This window comes from Poecilia mexicana, unplaced genomic scaffold (genome assembly GCF_051168715.1).
Source record: "Poecilia mexicana isolate PSO_F unplaced genomic scaffold, ASM5116871v1 scaffold_10, whole genome shotgun sequence".
Lineage (NCBI taxonomy): Eukaryota > Metazoa > Chordata > Actinopteri > Cyprinodontiformes > Poeciliidae > Poecilia > Poecilia mexicana.
In genome coordinates, this window is record NW_028263379.1 from 437886 (window position 1) to 459827 (window position 21942).

The 21942-nt window shown below is 39.0% G+C and overlaps 1 protein-coding gene and 1 long non-coding RNA gene across 3 annotated transcripts in view; one reads left to right on the top strand and one right to left on the bottom strand.

Moving 5' to 3' along the window:
* rnf103 (ring finger protein 103) overlaps positions 1 to 12981 on the bottom strand; it is a 32437-nt gene extending 19456 nt beyond the window's left edge. Inside the window, exons 1-3 of one of the 2 annotated variants that reach the window (XM_088009271.1) lie at positions 12351 to 12981; positions 9281 to 9432; positions 5817 to 5932 (exon numbers count right to left, since the gene is read on the bottom strand). In XM_088009271.1, coding sequence (XP_087865397.1) covers positions 5817 to 5932; positions 9281 to 9432; positions 12351 to 12576 — 494 coding nt within the window. In that variant the 5' untranslated portion in view covers positions 12577 to 12981. The remainder of the gene's footprint in view (positions 1 to 5816; positions 5933 to 9280; positions 9433 to 12350) is intronic. The other variant, XM_088009270.1, reaches the window with a different exon arrangement.
* On the top strand, positions 1042 to 18759 carry LOC148156637 (uncharacterized). The gene is made up of 3 exons (XR_015764401.1): positions 1042 to 1172; positions 9561 to 9610; positions 17902 to 18759. It is a non-coding gene; the product is annotated as an uncharacterized LOC148156637 (long non-coding RNA).
* The last annotated feature ends 3183 nt before the right edge of the window (positions 18760 to 21942 follow it).

The following is a 21942-nucleotide window of genomic DNA, read 5'->3' on the forward strand; positions in this document are numbered from 1 at the left end:
ACGACTGTTCAGTACAGGGGAGCTCAAGTCCAGTCCTTGAGAGCTGCTATCCTGCAACTTTCAGATGCTTCCCTGCTCCAATTAACACACCTGAGTCAAATGAAAAGCTGGTTAGCAGGTCCGTTCGGAGCTGATCCTGGTCTGTTGGAGTAAAGATGCATCGAAAAGTTGCAGGACCTCTCGAGGACTTGACGTGAGCACCCTTGGTTATTATTTTTGTTAGCAGCTAAAGCTAGCCAAGCAGGTGTAGCACGGGGTGTCGGTGGTTAAACAAACATTAAAACTGTCAGAAAGGCAGTTTGAGTTAACATTATTTAGCTGCGGAGTCGTTTTCTTGAAGTTTTCGGCTATAGACGGCATAATGGGGAGAGTGTCTCTATAAATAATAATGATAATAAACAATGACATATTGGCTGCCTCTTTTTTCTTCATTAGTACTTCATGTTGGTGACTGAAGCCTGTTATGATGACTTCAACACATTTCTTCTCACAAGCTGGTAGAAGAAATCCTCTCCAGAATGTTTCTATAAACTGACTAATTTCTATAATGCCTAATGTCTGAGATGTGTTCATGGTAATTATTTCTGACATTTTTATGCTTTATGTTGTAGGTGGTGAAAAATGCTCTCCAGGATAAACCGGTTGGACAAAGTATTTTGAATGACTGTGATGGTGACACAAACACACACACACACACACACACAGGTGGGTCTGGTTAGTTTTGGTCACAATTCTCTTTAAAATGTTTATTTATTATCCTAATGTGTCTGCTATTTATCCTGTGGTTCCTCCAGGCTGAGAAAACCAGGCATTCTTCTGTTGGTTCATGTGCTTCGTCCTACATCTAAAGGCCACAAGAAGAATCCAAAATGCCTCATGTCAAACTGTGGACCGTGTTTTCAGATATGTGCAGATATGTGATTATTCTAATGATCCTACGTCTTTGTAGAAGCACTTTCTCATTGGCTTTGTTTGCCATCTGAATGTAGCTGTGCTGCTAAATATATTTATTAATAATTTTTATTATTCGTCTTATTATGTCAAAGACGCAAGCCAGTGTTGAAGCCTTCCTCATTGCCGTGCAACCAGGACAGCTCTTCCTCCTGCATTTTGGTGAAAACAAGAGCAGCACCAAAGACACTTCACCTTCAGTGATCACAAGATCATCCAAGGTAGTTTTTGATTAACTTTGAATGCACACTTCACCTTCAGTGCAAAGTACCATGAATTTCTCTACAACTTCTGTAAATTAATCCAGCCTACAGTTTTCAACATTGATGTGACTTGCACGACAATTGAGGAGTTTAAGATCCTTGCTTTTACTTTACCTGGCAGAGTGGACACTATTTATTATGATGATCATTTAAATGCATACTGTATCAATAAGAGGATTTGTTTTATGTTCGTTCAATTAAGGACTTGGTTTATTACAGTCCCTGTGGCAAGCAGTTTTCTGCATGGTCAGCAATGAAGGCCATATTGTCTTTGAGAGGCTCCAGCCAACATTCCAGACAGGACAGTGTTGTCCATCTTCTTCATCTTCAACCTCCAATATTAACATAAGGCAGCCAAGACTTTGGTTCATTCAACGGTAAAACCATTCCTATAATTTTTTTTACAATGACATGGTTTTAAAGTTCTAAAGCAAGTTATAATTAACATTTGATAAAGGTGGTGATGTTTTCTCTTTACGTAATTAAAAACAGCTTTATTTATATATATTGTACCAGCTGTATTCAAAATGCCACACTATTTATATTCTCAGAAATTTTCTCATTTTTGATTTTGTTTTTTAGTCGCTTCATTGGGATTAACCCAGAAAGGGGCACAAAAGCTGGTCATGGGAAGATGGTATCCAAAAAGACAGGAAAGACCATTCAAAATAAAAAGTGATGGTCAATGTTCAGGTTTCCACCCTCATCAAAAACCTGATGGACTTTGAGTGGCATCTCATTCAGGTTAGGTTAATACCTAACCTGATAGATAGAACATTAATATGTTCTATAGTAAAACTAAGACTGTACTTTAAAAAGTAGCATTACAGTTTTTTTGCAGTAGCTTACTCAAAGTGAATGCAGTAGTAAAACTAAATTTACAGTAAAAAATACTGGAACCTACAGACGCCAGTATTTGAAGGTATATTTACTTTAACCACTGTATTTTACGGTGGCCAACAGGTACAAACACCCAGCAAAGACGATAAAAACACATGCAACAAAAAAGAGATGCAAACAAAAAATGCTGAAAACAGAAGTGATCCAGACCACTAGGAGGAGTTGAACAAAGAACAGCTGTGTCCGAAGTCAGGTTTTGCATCCTTGGGTCCTCGACAACCAGAAGAGAGAAGCTGTAGCTTTCAGCTAGCTGCTTAGCCTCTACCGTGGCGTTATGTTGCTTAGCAACCGTGACAACGTGAATCACACAGCGGTGAAGGAAAAAACAACGGGACTCGAAGTATTTTTTTTTTCTCCTGATTTCTCTATTACTCTCCACCTTTTGTAATAAAGGCTGTTGCATATTTAAAAAATCTTAGTCTGATTCTAAAATGTTCAAACACGTATAGCACATTTACACAAGGAATGTAAGCAAAGTATCCCTTTTCAAATACTCTCCAAATCTCAGGTAAGACAATACAGTTTAATCAAACTATTGTGTTTTTAGGCTTAACTTTAAAAAGTCAAACCGATTTGCTCAGGAATAAATGAAATATTTGAGTGAACCAAAATATTACATCTAGATGTTACCTGACTTAATATCTGTGTTTAACTAACTGCCATTTGGGAAAGCCCAAATGAGTCAGGTGTTCTCCCGTGGTATACTAAACCTGGACCAGCTGGCAGCAGGCGAGGGGAGCTGGGTGCTAATACAGCAGGAGCAGACATCTCCGAAAACGTCGGACAGATATTGCAATTAGGTGATGCACTGATGAACCGAGCAGAAATGTGAGATTTGTACATCTACATTCTCGCCTACAAACATTGTTTAAATCATGTTGTATCACGGCTGCTAAGCAACATAACGCCGAGGTGGAGGCTAGGCAGCTAGCTGAAGGCTACAGCTTCTCTGCAATGCTCTCTGCCTTCACAGGACCCCTCTTCCGTAGACCGGGTCGTTTCTCAGCCCATGAAAGAATAAGCTTGAAATGATGCAGACCCTGAACTCGGACACAAAGCTCTAGTGGTCTGGAACACTTGTTTTTATATATTTTTTGCATCTCTTTTTTGTTTGCGTCTTTTCTTTGTTGTATTTGTTTTTCTCGTGTTTGCACCTGTCGACCACCGTAGTATTTTAACGATTCTGTATTTTAGTTCTGCTGGGGTCCATATGGTTATGTGTATTTGTTGTAAGTTGCATTGTGATCACTGTTATGTGTAGAGTGTTATGGGCTTCCCCTGTCTGACTGCTGACTTCCACTCACATGTGATGGACCCGTCATGTGGAGGGGGGATCAGGGGAGCAGGTGGACCAGGACCGATGCTGATCTGACAGAACACCGGAAGAGTGGAGAGTTCAGAGCTGCAGCCTCAGGACTAGCAGCTCGCTCTTATTTCTAATAAACCCTGTTGGCGTCATTACATTATTTACTTACAGTACACCACTTTAAAAGGTACAGGATTAAAAAGGTAAATGTCCAGTAAAATACTGGCATCTACAGACAGCAGCTTTTTTTTTTTTACCGTTTATCTGAAAGAACGGTTAAAAAAAAAAAAAGAAAAAAAAAACTGGCGTCTGTAGCTACCAGTATTTTTATTTTTTATTTTTTACCATTCTTCCAAAAGAACGGTAAACTACTGGCAGCTACAGATGCCAGTAGTTTACCGTTCTTTCACAGTATCTATGCTGTACTTGCATTGACGGTAATCTACAGTCAGGATTAATTACGGTACAGCTACTGTGCATTTACAATAAACTTCTGGCATCTATAGCTGCCAGTATGTTACTGTAAATTTACAGGATTATTTCTTAGAGTGTAGATGCCTCTTCACCTGACTTCTAGAGATAAACGGGTGGAATTGGTAGGCAAAGGGAGTAGCAACCTTATTTGGTTGAAGATAAATTTATAGAAGATTCCATGACTGAGGTGGAACATAAAACATTTGAGGTGTGACAGAAAAGAGAAAGTCAAAGAAGGCTGGGATATCTGTGTGGCTTGGGGTAGGAGAGGATGCTTAGTTTGTTCCAGAGCTGAGCCTATTGAAGAATGTGTTCAGTCCAGACTTGCATCCATCTAAACCTCCTTTTTTTGAAGCCTGTGATCCTCACACATGATCACACAGCTCTGATCTGCTGGAGCTTGATTTCCAAAATGTGGTAAATTCCTAAATCTATAATTCTTATTGCACATTATGCTCCTTCCTTTTTCCTCCTTTTTTAAGTAAATTACATCAAACAATGGAGGTTTAATCAATCAGTCTTGGGTGATAACATATTACTTTAATAAAGGAGAAAATGTAAAAATATTTTCATTTAAATATGATCAATCCAATAATATGGTAAGGTTTTAAGGCCACATGCAGGGGGGATGGATAATCATTTGCACAACAGCTAAAAACCAAGAACATAATGAAAAAAAATGTTGAAGGATGAACATAAGCTTCAGAAGGGACATTGAATCTGCCCCTGTGGAGCACAACTAAAAGAAATACTGGACCAAGAAACATCATTCGTTCTACTTAAGTTAAGAAGGAAATATTCTGACAGAAGGACTAGAAAAATTTTTATTTATGCTCTAAAAATTACAATGAGAAACTATACAAATCTGAAGTGTACCCTGATTAAAAAACCCTAACACCTTCACACAACATTCAGTCATTCATGCTGATGGTAGCAAGCTACTGGACTGTAGCCACAGCTGCCCTGGGGTAACCTGTCAGAGGTCAGGCTGTCATGCACTGGCATATAATGCAACATTTTGTAATGTGCTCCTTACCCCTCTTCTGCTTTAGGTCATGTGCAGTCTTATCATGAAATTGGTCAACACTGCTTTGGTCACGGTTCATGTAATGAGATTTTCCTTTTATATTGTCTGTTCCTCGTTGTGGGCAGGCCATCAGCGCAGCAGCTGTGTTCAATATTCCCCTGACATCTGCAGCACTCACCAAAGGAGAACCTCGAGGTTGTAGTTCTAGACTCAAATAAATCCTGATATTTCCTGATAACATAATGATAAGGACTCAGATCAGTTGATGGCTATTTTCTGTATGCCTCCATAGGCCATTCAACCCTACATTATACACCAGTGTTTCTCCCCCCTGGTCCTCACCGCCCCCCTGCTCTGGAGCCTCTATTCCAGAACAGCTGATTCAAATGACACCATGACCATCAGGTACTGCAGAAGCCTGTTAATCACCCAGAGATACAATTCAGGTGTGGCAGAAGGGAAACACCTAAAACATGCAGGACAGTGGGGCGGTCAGGACCAGGGTGGAGAAACACTGGTATATAGGGTTGCTGGTTTGACCGCCTCTGTCATTGTGTCCTTGGGCAAGACATTTCACCCACCAGTGAATGGCAGTCTCACCTCTGTCAAACTGTGCATGAAGGACTGAATGCAGTGTGACGTGCTTTGGGGTCCTCTGGACTTGATAAATCCAGTGGACCAGGAGTACAGGCCAAATACCGTTTACTTATTCTATACATCCAATAAATCCTACTGCGCCGACTCATTTTAGTTGCTTTGCATCTTTTCCATGACAAGAAACTTTTCAAAAACACTTCAAAGTTATTACCACTTTAACAGAGCACCAATCCATATAACTAGGTTCTGTACAGTTAGTTTAAAAAGCACATTTTGGGATGAACTAGCCAATTCCTACCTAAAGTCAGTGGAGCAGTTTAAGATTCCAGTTCTGATTCCAAACTGAGACAGCTTCAGCACCATTTTTCCCCAGTTCGTTTGACTGAGCACAGCTTCCTGGTCCTGGGCTACAACCTGCAAGTATACAAGTGGATATGATGATGTCACAGTGAAAATTAACATGTTCAGACAGACAGTTGTTTTGTGGGGGGAAAAAATAGTGTCCCTCTGTATTTAAAGGAATACCAATTTGAATACATATTTTTCTCTACTTTTATGGTAAGTGCAGTAAACCAAACTGGATAAACACATCTTTTATATATATATATATATATATATATATATATATATATATATATATATATATATATATATATATAAATAAAAGATGCGTTTTATTTATATATTATTTTGTGAAGAATCAACAAGTGGGACACAATCGTGAGGTGGAACAAAGTTTATTGGATATTTTATTTTTAACTTTTTTAACAAATAAAAAAACTGCAAAGTGGGGTGTGCAACATGGGCGTAGGTTTGGGTAGGGACGGTAGGGACATGTCCCGACCAATATTCACGGGATATGAAAAAGTCCCGACCAATTTTTGCCATATTGACTCAAAGAACGTGGATCTACGATCTTTGATTAGCAGCAACAGGCGGTGCGCGGAACGGAAGCTTCTTAGTTTGACATTTATTATGAGCCTCCGAGACCGTGTCGGAACGGTGCTGTCGGGGGGCTGGGGGGAGGGGGAGTCAGTTGAATCGTCGGACGTTCTTTGATTAGCTGCAAAAGGCGGCGGCTAGCTGGGCACACGCGTCTCCTTCTGAGTCTCCGAGACCATGTCGCCACCAAAAAAGAAAAGGACAGACATTAGAAGTTATTTCGCTACGTTGGCTGTAAGTACAGTGAGTGGACCCATAAGTTAGATATCTATCACGCAACGCATTTGTTGTAAAGTCCGGTGTTTAGTAAGGTCAGCACTGAATGTGAGGTAGAATAGGTCTGTTAATTATGTAATATTTTTTCACATAGGATGCTCAGACAGCAGAGCAAGGGGCAGAGCAGAACGATGGAGAGGTGGCTGGAGCTTCAGGGCTCCAGGTGAGGTGTTAGTTCTCAGATATGAAATATACTGTGAAATTATCTCAGTAAATATGGCATTTGAAGTGTTAGTCTTAAATTAAGTTAAGCTAGTGTGAATACAAACCAGGTTACGCTTTGTTTGCTCTATAGGAGGCAGTCAGTGTGAGTGCCAGTGACCAGGGAGTATCCAGAGGATATTTCTTTTGATCTTACTTGTAACGTTTGCTGAATTTTGTAAAGGAAAAAGTAAAGTGTTCTTGAACTGATCTGCTGAGTATGACTGTATCTGGTTGTATACACAAGATGTATGATATGGTTATGGTTGGGGGGAGGGGTTATTAAGCCAATGTGGTTTCCCCCGTTCTCAAAAATGTTCGGTGCTCTTCGGCATTTCACTGTGCTGCGGGGGGGGGGGGGGGGTGTCAAGGTCCCCACCAAAACTTAGACCAAACCTACGCCCTTGGTGTGCAATATTATTGGGCCCCTTTACTTTCAGTGCAGCAAACTCACTCCAGAAGTTCAGTTTGGATCTCTGAATGATCCAGTGTTGTCCTAAATGACTGATGATCAGTAGAATCCACCTGTGTTTTAATCAAGTCCCTATAAATGGACCTGCTCTGTGATGGTCTCAGAGTTGTGTTTAAAGCACAGAGAGCATCAAGATACTGGTCCAAGATACTGTTGTGGAGAAGTTTAAAGTCGGATTTGGATACAACAAGATTTCCCAAGCTTTAAACATCTCAAGGAGCACTGAGCAAGCAATCATATTGAAATGGGAGGAGTATCAGACCAGATCTACCAAGACCCGGCCGTCCCTCTAAACTTTCACCTCGAACAAGGAGAAGACTGATCAGAGACGCAGCCAAGAGGCCCAGGATCACTCTGGATGAACTGCAGAGATCTACAGCTGAGGTGGGAGAGTCTGTCCATAGGACAACAATCAGTCGTACACAAATCTGGCCTTTATGGAAAAGTGGCAAGAAGAAAGCCATTTCTCAAAGATATCCATAAAAAGTTTTGTTTAAAGTTTGCCACAAGCCACCTGGGAGACACAGCAAACAAGTGGAAGAAGGAGTTCTGCTCAGATGAAACCAAAATCAAACTTTTTGGCCACAATGCAAAATGATATGTTTGGCATAAAAGCAACACAGCTCATCACCCTAACACACCATCCATACTGTCAAACATGGTGGTGGCAGCATCATGGTTTGGGCCTGCTTTTCTTCAGCAGGGACAGGGAAGATGGATGCAGCCAAATACAGAACCATAATGGAAGAAAACCTGTTGGAGTCTTTAAAGACCTGAGACTGGATGGAGATTTATCTTCCAACAAGACAAAGATCCCAAACATAAAGCAAAATCTATAATGGAACGGTTCACAGACAAATGTAGCCAGGGGTTAGAGTGTGTCTGTGTGTGTGTATATATATACACACACACACACAAAGGTCACAGTACTGCTGCGGGCAAGTGGTTGCACTCAGAGAAAATGGGGCTGAATATTTTTGCACACTGCACTTTTCAGTTTTTTATTTGTAAAAATTGTTTTGGACCATTTATAATTTTCTACTTCACAATTGTATACAACTTTGTTGGTTTTTCACTTGAAATCCTTATGAAATATATTTGCTTGTGGTTATGTGACAAAATATGGAAATGTAACAGTTATGAATATTTTTGCACAACACATACATTTATTATTTTAATTTCAGTCTGAAATGAATTTACACATTTTATATTTTTCTCAGTCTGACATTTCACAATATTAAATGAGATGTCCTGTTACGCAGTAGCTTTTTAAAATACTTTTTTCTACTCATTTGAGTAATTGACTACATCTTAAAAATATGTTCACAAAGTGCAACTCTTACAGTAGTACAAGTTTTGCATGCTGTACCCACCTCTGTGTGACCAATTGCTTTTTTTAATCCAGCTTGCAGATGGAGAAGTATTATAAACTATCTGTATAGAACAGGGCTGGGCAGCTCCAGGCCTGGAGGGCCTCCTGCAACTTTTAGATGTGTCTCAACTTCAACACACCTGAGTCAAATAATGAGTCGTTAGCAGGACTCAGGAGAACCTGACTGCACTGAGGAGGAGATTCAGCTGTTAGATTCAAGACCAGGGAGACGTCTAAGAGTTGCAGGACACCGGCACCCAGGACCAGGATTGCCCACCCCTGGTATAGAAAAACAGTCTAATGGAAGATCACACAAGAGTTAAAGGAACTGAACACAGTATTTCAAGTTGGCATTTTTGATACTGTTACTCTCAGAGCAGGGTATGACCTTTGTTATTTTTTTTAAAAACTGAATTGTTCCCTGCTTTTCCAAGCTAAAAGGACACTAATAATTTTCTGCATTTTCTATCCATAACTACATACAAATTCCCAGTTTTACCTGAACCAGCCAAATTCCATCTTTTGTGTCCTCCACCAGTTCATAGAAGTGCATCTCCCCACTGAAGGCCGTAGTAGTGCTGGAATTTCCAGCCTCTGTCTGCTCTCTTGCTTTCTTGATGGCTGAATACAGCTCCCCTTGTGTTAATTCTCCTGTGTGCAGAATAAAAAATGATTCAGAGGACCTGAAAGCCACCATCAGAGCCTTTTTAAAAGGATACTTTAAAAATTCATCCATGGATATATTTTTGGTCGAACTGATTACTGTATTGTCTTCACAGGTCTGCCTTAAAGTCATTCAGAGAGCTGCAGCTGGTCCTGAACACCGTCAGTAAGCAGTTTATTCATAAAGTACTTTTCACAAACATAAAATCACAAAGCACTGTACAATAGAAATCAACCTTAAAACCATACAAAACATAAAACCAACATAAGAAACACAATAAAATCAAGAGATAAAAGCCTGGAAAAATAAAACTTTTTTAGTTGCTTTTTAAAAACCTCCACAGAGTCAAACAAAATGGAGCTACAAGGGCCAGCTGTTCCACAGCCTTGGGGTCACTGACTGAAAGGCCCGGCCCCCTTTAGTTTTTAACCATGTTTGTGGGACAACCAAAAGATTCAGACTGAGACCAAAGACCATGTGCAGCTGAATGTTTAGTTAAAAGCTGACAAAGAATCAGGAGTCTGGCCATGTAATGCTTTGCATGTCAACACAAGAACTTTAAAACAAATTCTAAAATAATTTGGGAACCAGTGTAATGAATATGGAACAGGAGCAAAATGACAGAATTTACTAGATTTGGAGATGAGTCTAGCTGGCGCGTTCTGTACTGACTGCAAACGTGAAACTGAGGATTTATCCAGGCAGTTAAAAAGGGCATCACTGTAGTCCAGATGAGATGAGAGAAAAGCATGAATGATTTTCTCCAGGTGATCTCTGGAGAGCATTTGTCTAATTTTAGAAATGTTTCTCAAATGAAAGAAACAAGAACGGGAAACAGCCTTAATGTGAGTCGAAGCCTAATGATGAATTAAGTGTGACCTAGATTTTTTTACCTTTGATTTTACTAACAGGCAGGAGGCAGTTGTCTGGCTTATATTTTGGCACAAGTGACTGGGAGAAAAAAATCATAGTTTCTGTCTTACTGGTGCTTAAAACCAGAGTGTTACTGCAGAGCCAGTCACTGATACGGGACAAACATTGGACGACGATGGCCAACCTGTCAAGTTGATGAGGTCTAAATAAAAAACACAATTGAATGTCATCTGCGTAAATGTGATAAGAGATATCTGAAAAGGCCTGAATAATGTCAGCAATAATATAAAAAGAAAACAAAAGTGGACCCAAAACTGAGCCTTGTTGCACCCCACACGTTAAGGGGACGGAGTCACCTGTCCAAAGTTGAATCAGAAACATCAGCCAGGATCTTTAGTCTGTTTAACAGGATTGCATGGTCAACAGTGTCAAAGGCAGCATCCATCCATTTTCTTACACCTTTGTGCCTTAGTGGGATCAGGAGGGTTGCTGGTGCCTCTCCAGCTAACGTTCCAGGTGAGGTCACCTGACCCTGGACAGGTCACCAGTCTGTCGCAGGGCGACACAGAGACATACAGGACACACAACCATGCACACACACTTTAACCCAGGGAGAATTTAGAGAGACCAATTAACCTGACAGTCATGTTTTTGGACTGTGGGAAGAAGCTGGAGTACCAGAGAGAACCCACCATGCACAGGGAGAACATGCAAACTCCATGCAGAAAGACCCCAGCACGGGAATCGAACCCAGGACCTTCTTGCTGCAAGACAGCAGCTCTACCAACTGCGCCACTGTGCAGGTCAAAGGTAGCACTAAGATCTAATAAAACCTAAAACTGAGCATTTTCCCTCAATGACATTAACAGATCATTGTGGATCTATTTGCTGAAAAACCAGTTATTTTAAAATCAATGCTAAAACCCCATTTTAGAGTTTCTTTTTACTGTTCTATTTATATTAACTGAAGTATTATTAATTGTAGTCTCTAATGAAATTATTAATTTTCTTAATTATTCCTTTTTTATGTTTTAATATATATTTATTGTTACAATTCTGACCTTTTCCCTCTGTCTCTGAATGTTGCCTGTCTTAGCCAGGATATTTTGTTCTCATGGGACAAACCTGGTTAAATAAAGGTTATTAAATGATTATTACTATTATTAATTATGATATCAAACTCTGGAACTTTCTAAAACTCAACAGTAACAAAACAAAACTACTTTTTACTGGTCCCAATTAACTCTTATCCTCAGCCCAGACCATTTCCCTCCTCATCTATGGCCACACAGCCACCGTCTCCTCCATAGTGCAAAACTTTGGCACCATTCCCATCTCCTCCCTCTCTTTCCAAAACCACATCAATGCCATCACCAGGACATCATTCTTCCACATACACAACCTTACCCATGTCTGTCCTTCTTTATCTCTGATTCCACAGCTCAAATAATTATCTACCCCCCATCAGAACCAAGCATGTACCATGGGGGATGGAGCCTTTTCTTTGCCACCCCACCTCTCTGGAAGGTGGGGTGGCACAGGTGGGTTTTGAGATTATTACTCAAAACCCACCTGTGTAAACTGGTCTATCCACCACAGCCTCCTCAATTTTCAGCAGTTTTATTCTTTTTTGTAAAGCATCTTTGAAGGTCCTAAAAGGTGTAATGTCACTGCAATATACACATTTTTATGATTTCATCATTTAAGGCCTGGAGTTGAAGACCCCTGGTCAAATCAGAAGAGGCCTAATTTTAACATTATGAAATGTGTCTTCTCTGTGGAGTTAGAAAGAATATTTAAACAAACTTCAAATAGGCTTTCATGAGTTAACAAGTACAAAAATGACTTTAAAATCTCTGGAAATAAAGAATAATAGTTTAATTTTATAATACAGAAAAGTAATTATTTCTAACAATAATCGCTCAGTTCCTCAGTCCAAATTACACAAAAAACATTTAAGTATAACAATATAAATATTTATATATATATATTTCGAAAACACCTTTCACCCATTCATTCCCAGTGATTTTACCTGATTTTTCCACCAGTTCGCTGACGTCCTTCTTCTCAGCCAGGCCGGTGTATCCCAGTCCTCTGCACTCCAAGATGGTTTTCAACTTATTGTAACTCAGAGTAACTGGGTCTACAAGCTGCGTGGCGAACATGCCAGTCTCATACCAGACCACAGTCTCAAAAAGTCGAGCTAGCAAAAACAACATCATGAAATACAGGAGTAAAAAGAAAAGTTTTAACCACATTTTGTAGGTGGAGGAAATCGGAGAGATCTAACATTCAGAGATTTAATTTGATCAGGCTTCAAACACACATCCTCCAATTAGATGAAAAGCTCTGTAGAAAATTTGAATTTGTCCGAGTTCTTGACCCTGTTTGCTTTCTCAGGTGTCGCTAAAATGGTCTTGTGTTGGCAGCCCAGAAATTCAAACGGTACTTAAAACTCAGTTAGCAAACAAATGGCCTCAAACGCATTAAGCAAAACAAAAAGGCCTCCGACGTCGGGAACAAGTGAACCAAATCCCCTGAAAGCCGCGAGAGATCCAGTCAATCACTGCAGAGAACAGCAGGGATCCCGTCAGATCCCCAAGGCCTTTCGATGACACACTGGATGTTGCTACCAAGAAGCTGGGACGTCTTCTTCTTCTTCGTCTTCTTCTTCTTCTTTTTCTTCTTCTTCTTCTTCTATAGCGTTTTTCTGGCAGTTTACAAACTAGGTGCATTACCGCCATCAACTGGACGGAGATGTAATTCAGAAATTCACTTTTATATCTTCAAAACCTTAATATAACTATATCATATATATACACTGATACTCTCTCTCTCTCACACAAAATCCTGTCTAATTTTGTGTCTTTTAAATATTTAATAAGTGCTTGTATTATACCTTGAGAATGATGCTTCCCTAAAAAATTTGTCATAGATGCTGAAATCTCCATTACCCGTTCCATTTGTTTCCCCATCCATCCATCCATCCATCCATCCATCCATCCATCCATCCATCCATCCATCCATCCATCCATCCATCCATCCATCCATCCATCCATCCATCCATCTTCTTTACACCCTTGTCCCTTAGTGGGGTCGGAACGGTTGCTGGTGCCTCTCCAGGTAACGTTCCGGGCGAGAGGCGGGGTCACCCTGGACAGGTCGCCAGTCTGTTGCAGGGCAACATTTGTTTTCCCTCTCTTATGTATGTCTTACAATTAATTAACACATGTGAGTCCCAATAAAGTTACCCTAAAAAAATACAATCGCATAACTTCCGGGTGACAGACTCTGCCTTATGGTCAGACAGACCAAAATGGATTTCTTCTTTGATGACCTTCCATCCAGCTCCCTTTCCACTCCTAAGAAAGGACATGAAGACTCGCTGATGGTGTAAGATACAGATTGTGATTTGTCAAGAAGCAAGTCAAGTGTGAGCATGACTGAGATTCAAGAGAACTGTAGCAGCTCGTACATTAATGGCATCAGGAAAAGAGCTCAAGAAATGGTGGAAAAAATAAACCACGAGCAAACCAGAGACCAGGAAATGATGGGCAGCTTTCAGAAGCAGCTAACAGAGAAGGTGACAGAGATGTGTCAGCTGATAAAAGAGGAAATGTTCGCCATCTCTGAGCTGTCAGAGGTGTTGGAAAACTGCTCTAAGCTGGAGCACGAGCTCCTGGAGGCCAGTCAGGCCTTGGCATGCCTCAAGGTTGGTCTTGACATTAATCAGAGAGCAGAGCCATAACAAATTAATTTTATCCTCAACTGGGGTTATTAAACTGAAGACATGTTGAATGGTTAAAAAAACAAACAAAAAGACCACGTTCTACTCCTTCTGTTTCCCCACAATAAGAACAATCACCTGAGCCGACGCCTTGCAAACGTAGAACGTGGAGAGCGTTCTTCTCAGAGCGAGGCGAATTGTGAAATGTCAAGGTTGGCCCCGTATTCATGTCTATGGGCCCAAGCATAGACCCCAACCGCTTCTTTTTGTTCTTTTGATTTTAACAGCAGCTTGCATCTATTATTGTTGTACTACTGCCATCTGTTGGACCCAATACTTATTCCTCAAATTCTCCTAATGAGCCTGGTATTTTAAAAAAAAACAAACCGAAAAACCTTCTTTTTTCTTTCAATACTATTTAACTGATCAACAACATTCTCAAATTTCAATTCCCTATTAAAACCTAATTCATTTTTTAATAATCTTCTTTGATTCACATATTTCCTGCAGCTAATAAAAACATGTTCTATTGTTTCTACAATATCACACCAACTACATAAACCAATAAGATGTTTCCCATCTTAAAAAGAGTTTCATTTAAAAAAAACTGTGACCGGTTCTTATTTTATTTATAATTATCTCCTCCTTCCTGTTTATTCCTCTGATCCTTACTACATTAACAGTATTTTGTATCCTATATATCTTCCATTTATTTCATTATCCCACCTAATTTTCCATATCTTCTTGCCTTCTCTCCAAACTATACTTTTGCCTTCAGATTTAGATAACTTTATTGGCATATCAATATCCTCCTAGCCAACCTATCTGCTCTTTCATTGCCCATAATACCTACATGAGCAGGAGTCCAAAAATAATATTGCATTTTTATTTTGTTCACATATTCCGTGATGAACAGCCATAACCTCATATATCTTGATGATTATTTGTACGTCCCTTTTCAATACTCAACAATGCAGATAATGAATCACTACAAAATATGATTTTACTTATATTAGTATCCTCCAGGTTGGTGGAATACATACAAAACAAATTTACAGCCATTATACGTCATACAAAAAAAAAAAAAAAATCTGAATACTACATAAAGTGGAATATTGGGAACACAAACCTGTTATTTTTTAAATCAAATATCCTGAAATTCTGGGACCTTGTAACATTTAAAACTGTACATGTTTAAGGTAAGAAATCATCAACTTCCACCCAATATACAAAAAATGTTTTGTGACAAGGACATTTTAAAAAACAATGTATTAGAACAAGAAGAGTTTTTGTTTATTGGTGTGTGGAGTAGATGTATGAAATGGATTGAATGAGTTTAAAAAAAGTACAAATATAAACCAGCTTAAAAGACTGTTTAAAAAGGAGTTTATTGGGAAATATGATCTATAAGATGAATGTTTTAAAGTCCATAAATGTTATTGATGATATAAAAAGTGTTTAAATAATTGTCAATCTAAAGATGTGAGATTTAAATATCATGTAAGGTGGAAATTCGTTGTTTTGGTGTTTCGACATTTAACTGATTATAAGTTGATGAGTATGAAAAGGGCAGGACATTATAAGATATTGTATCTTCTACCTGCTCCTTTTCGAACAGATAATATAAAATTGCATGTCACTTGGGATGATAATCTTTTAACTTTTATTCTTTCTTGATTTTACTTTTGTCTGTTAAAAATAAATTAAGAAGAAACACAGCAACAACAGTTTCCTTATTAATCTGAGTTTTCCTAACATCATCTTCTAAACATAAAATAGGATCCATTGCTCCTCTCCCTCTATGAAAGCCTCTCTGATAAGGAGCAATTATATTTCATGACTCCAAATATTGCATTAATCTGTCATTCACTATCCTTTCCATCAGTTTACATATATTAGATGTTAAAGCAATCAGTCTGTAGTTTCCAGGATTACTATGATATTTCCCAGGTTTCTTTACTGGGATAACAATGGGGCTTCTTTCCATTTCCAAATCTTATTATACAAGATTAATGATGGAAATTGAATTCATATCAATTCCATTTCCATTATTGATCTTATCTAACACTTCATCATTTACATGTCTTAACATAATATAACACACTTCATCTTTACCTGGAGCACGATTCCTAGTTCTACCCAAAGCTCTTTTCATTCTCCAGTAGAGAAGGGATAATTCATCCATTATTCAAACATGTAAGATTATCTAAAAAATCTAAATAAAAATTCTGTGTAATTGTTTGCCCTTTCATCACTTTACATCCCCAAAAAGCAACACTATGCTCTCCTCCACAACTATAACACTTTGGTTTTACTCCAACTCCACATTTTCCATATTCATGATCTTCTGAACATTGGGCACATCTCCTTTTTCCTTTACACATTTTTGCAAAATGTCCAAATTCCTGACAGTTGAAATATTTCACTGGTTTATGATGTTCAGATTTAACCTTCTGACCCACATGCAGAATCAGAGTTCAAATAAAGAATTGGTTTGATTTTCAGCAATTGACAGATCTTGATCTTTCTGGAGGGTAGAAAGGGTCATGTGATCAGTGGCGTCTGGAATGAGAGTGGAGTTAATGGTGGCCTGAAACGAGTTGATCAGGGATGAAATAAGAGAGCTTACTTTAGAACGATTCATGAGGCATGGAGGAAAAGATGGCCAGGGTCCTGTGTGGAGAATGATGGATGGTGATTCCTTAGACGAGTGCGAGGAGGGTGGCGACACAGAGAGCCAGGGGTCTGATGGAGCAGGGTGCAGAAATGAGGAACGGGAGAGCAGGTAGGTAGGTAACTTGAAGGTAGGATACACAGGAGGAGAAACAGCAGAACTGATTGATCCTTCTTGGAAAATTCAATGAGACAAACCAGTAAGCATTAATCATGCAGCACTGAGTGAAGGCTCTGCTGCTCTTTTATTCCCAGCACTCTGATGAAGCCGATGAGCTCCACCAAGATCTTTATTGGAAAAGATGCATCACTCACATTCACACACACAGAGGAACCCTCACAGTTTAAGCCATCGGTGGGCAACTCCAGGCCTGGAGGGCCTGTTTCCTGCAACATTTAGATGTGTCTCTACTTCAAGACATCTGGATCAAATGATGGCTCATTAGAAGGCCTAAGAACATTGACATGCTGAAAAGGTTGTTACTATCACCAGGGTGGTAGTAACAGGACAAACAACCATGCACACCTAAGGAGAATTTAGAGAGACCATTAACCTAACAGGACTGTGAGAGGAAGCCAGAGCACCCAGACATGCACAGAGGGAGAACATGCAAACTCCATGCAGAAAGACCCCAGGCCAGGAATCGAACCCAGGAACTTCTTGCTGCAAGACAACAGTTCTACCAACTGCACCACTGTGCAGCCCTCTCAATATCTTAGTATGTTTAATTTTTCCAACATGAGCATTAAGTGCTTTTGTTAACTTAAGTGACTCAATTTTCTTTACCCCTTCTCCTTCATCAAATCTTACTATAATATTCATATTTGGATTTTTGATTCTTCTTCTCTTTCCTCAATGCCTTCACAGTTCCTTCTGTATTTCCTCACTTCTCATTCACTTTTCTTTCTTTCTTTCTTTCTTTCTTTCTTTCTTTCTTTCTTTCTTTCTTTCTTTCTTTCTTTCTTTCTTTCTTTCTTTCTTTCTTTCTTTCAGAAGCTCACTGCTTCACACCACCTTTCCCCACCTTTTCCCACTTTCTCTTCATTCTGACCACCCAGCTCTTCCTCTTCACTCCAATCCACACTATTCTAGTCGCTTCTTTCTAAATCCATCGCTGTCATATTCTGACTTTAGTCGCTTTTATCATCAAAATTTCAGATGCAAACTTCTCTGTCTTAACAGATCAGTCGTTGCATGTAAGCTTGGCGTGAATGAATCCATGGTTCGGCATTGGAGAGACGGCAGTGGGAAGAACTCACTGATTGCCAAAAAACCAGAGGCCTTCAGAAGACATAAAAGCAGGTGGCCTGAACTTGAAAATGTTCTGCGACACGGAGAACAACACTGACTTATGCCCCTTTCCCACCATCTCAGCTCACCCCTGCTCTACTCCACCAGCTTTTTTTCGAGGCTGGCCCTGCTTTTTAGGTCCCTACTTCGGAACAGGGCCAGCCAGTCGGTGGAAACGCGGTCACTCTGAAGTAGAGCCGAGCTGAGCTGGGCCGAGCCGGGCTGCTGAAGTAGAGCCGGTGGAAAAGGGGCAATAGAGACAGAAAAGGCATATGATGAATCTGTTCTGAGGCTGTTCAACTCCGACACTGAAGATGACTTCAGTGGTTTCAATACGCAGGAGGAAGATGAATAAACCAATCAATAAGTAAAAAAAACAAAAAAACTTTGTGGGTGTGGCTTATAGTGATGGGGGCGCTATAGGTCAGAAAATATGGTAATTAGTCTATAATAACAACGCTATTGCTAATGCAAGCCACAGGTAATCCATTTCTCATTTCAAACTCTTCTTATTAAAGTAAGAGTTAGAGAACTAAATATAATACAAATATTGGCTACCTTTGACAGAAAAAAAGAACTAAGTCTATGAAAGCAATGTAGCCAGTTTTGCTCATTTTGATTTTCAAGGCATAACGTGGCAGTTTATTATGATTCAGTCAAAGTAATGAAATAATGAACTGCAGTCTGATTTTTATTGTTAATGTGTTTCACTCTATTGAGCAGTGAAAGTCAATAAAATGTGTAACATGTCTTTTGCCTTAAGTATTTACTTACTGGAAGGGTTTTGTTATTTGTGCTGCAGAGCCACAGCTAACAGCTAACAGCTAGCTCCTCACTTAGCGGCTCTAACAGAGCCTGTGTCGTTCAGCGCTGCTGTTGCTGTTCCTACATTCTACCATTGTTCTAACAATGGTAGAAGTGGACCTAAAAATTCTTTTTTTTTTTCTTAGATGTATGGCAGATTTATTTCATTCGTTGTTTTCTATTGTCTTTTCATATTGATATTGTTTAGATACAAAGGTTTCTTTTATGATTTCTTTAGGGAGGGATAATTCTAGACTTTTCCAAGATTGGGGAGGGGTCTGGACCCCTACAGATAACCCCGGGATTTCCGCCCATGTACTGGAGTTGTATGTATATATGTTAATGTTGTGCTATACTGTATTTCTACAATGTAGGTCAACCATTCGCAGCAATCTACAGAAACCCCATTAAAACATAGTTTGTGGCCAGAGAGAGTGGGAAAAAGTTCCAGCCCAGGTTAACAGTAGGGGTCCAGTCTTGGGAATTTACATCACCTGTAACTTTTCTCGTCTTTTATCGGTACGTTTTTTAAAATTAACTCCGTTGTAACCATTTATCTTTGTAACACAAAAATAAAGTTTATTGTTCTCTCTATTAGAACGGTTGGAGCAACCGTACACGACAGACTTTGGGCATTTTGAAGCTGGATCAACAGAAGTAAATGGACTGCATTTACTTCCTGACCCCCATCTGCGTTGCATGACGTCGGTACTACATCATCTGCAACTCAGCAATACCCAGCATATTCCATGGCTGTCCCCAACAAATACATTAATGCTATAAATCAGTTAATTTAAGCTGGAAAATTTGAGTCCACTACTTAAAGAAAGCAAACAATGTTAAGAAGTTTAGAGATGGTGGTTTGCAAGCCGTTGAGTTTGAATGTTTAAATGTGGTCTTAAAGGTAAACTAGTTGAAATCCTTTTTAATGAATGGAATTGTCTTGGCAAAGGTTTGTTTAAAAAACTGGATACATAGATTTTGTTCTTAGATGTGACTTTAGGTTTGACAGACTCCCTCTTAAGCTATCTTCCTTTCACACACAGGATTTGTTATGGTGGAAACTTATGTAGACCCACAATTTTACTCCTCACCAAATTCCTGTCTGGAATAATAGATATGTGCTACACAAAAATAAGGTTAACACTTTATTTGAAGGGGTGTGCATGAGACTGACATGACACTGTTATTAACATGACATAACACCTGTTATGAACATAAGGAAGTCTTCATGAATGTTTATGTCTGTTGTCATGAAGTGTCATTCGGTAAATAATGACACTTTTAATGCAAAGTTGCTCTAAAAGTTGCATTAAAAGTCCATTAAAAATGCAAACTTTGCATGATTTTGTAAATTACGATAATTTAATACAAAGTTGGCATTTTTAATGGACTTTCAATGCAACTTTTAGAGCAACTTTGGATTAAAAGTGTCATTATTTACCGAATGACACTTCATGACAACAGTCATAGACATTCATAAAGACTTGTTCATGTTCATGACAGATGTTATGTCATGTTTATGACTGTGTCATGTCAGTCTTATGCACATCCCTTCAAATAAAGTGTTACCAAAATAAGTCTCTGTATTTTGATCACTGGATGGAAAAAGGTATTTGGTCCATAACACACTTCCTAATGACAATGGAGATTGGTTGAATGAGGAATTTTGCTTATAGTATAATCTGGACCACTTACTTACTCAGTTTAGCACAGTATTGAACTCTATCCCTATTGCAGTCAAATATCTGGTTCAAAATTTAAGTATTCAATCAGCTAACCTTCAATTACTTGCACTTTAACTGTATGGAGTTAATCTTTTGGATAGAAGTAACGATACGTCAGCATTTAACTGATTTTACAGTTCCAGCTCGACCACATAGAAACTTAAATTTGTTTTCTGATTCAGAGGTTAGTAAGTGGAGAACTCCTTATCTTAAATACCTCTCAAGTTCTAAAACTAAAGGAGTAAATTTAAAAATTCTCAATAACATTTTTCCATCCAGGGAACTATTATGACAAAGATTCAACTTTGACACTAACAACTGTACCTTTTGTGACGATATTGAAACAGACCATCTCTTTTTCTATTGTGTACACACTTGAACATTTTGGGAAAACATTCAGGATTCAACAAAACCTTTTTCCTACTTCATCCCTTAAAAAGAGAGGATATAATTGTCATAAATTGTGGTAGGTGTTGGTGAGGATGGTCGCAACTGGACCCAGGTTGAGGGGAAAAATTATGGTTTTAATGTTAATGAAAGTGTACAGAAGTCCAGGCAGCACAGGTGAGCAATGAGACTAGGAACTCAGACACTGATAGTACTGGAACGGCACAACACAGGAAAGCAGACACAGGAACAACCAACATACAACAAGGATGCCACAGGGAACAAGAGACACAGGTGGGATTAAATACACAGGTTAATCAGGGAACACGAGACACAACTGGGAGCAATCGGGCAGACGAGACGACCCAGGAACTAAATTAACTATAAAACAACACAAAACTAAATCCTCACAATAATATTTGGAACCACCCTCAGAGACAGAATAATTGACCTTATACTTAACAATCTGCTGATCCTTGCCAAATTCTTCATCCACTCCAGTAAATGGGGAAATAGAAAACCTGTCTTTCCAGTCTTTAAAAGCCTTCCAATGGACAACCACCTGAGAGTCTTAACCCTCTTCAGACCATAATATTAACTGGTCCGCCTGGCATTTTTTGATTTTATGGCTGTAAAATTTTTTAAAAATGTGCAATGAGTCTGAATTTTTGCTCTTTTTTCCAAAACACCCTCAGCTTTCAGTATTTGATGGTCATTTAACATTTTTGTCTATTAAAAATTGTGAAAAAACAGTTTAAAGAGAAAAAAAACAAAAATCGGAATTGAAATGTTCAGGTTTATTACTGAATAAAAACTTTCAGATGACAGGGGCAAAGAATTTGAGATGTACAATTTCAATTTTCAACATATACCATAAATGCAGAGAAAACTGTGAAGTCTGGCCTCCAATTTACAAGATTTTATGCCTGTTTTCTTTATTATTATTTCAGGCGTTTTTATTTTTTGTGGAAGGCTCTGAAGCAGTTCCTCTCCAGCTGCACACAGAGTCCCACTC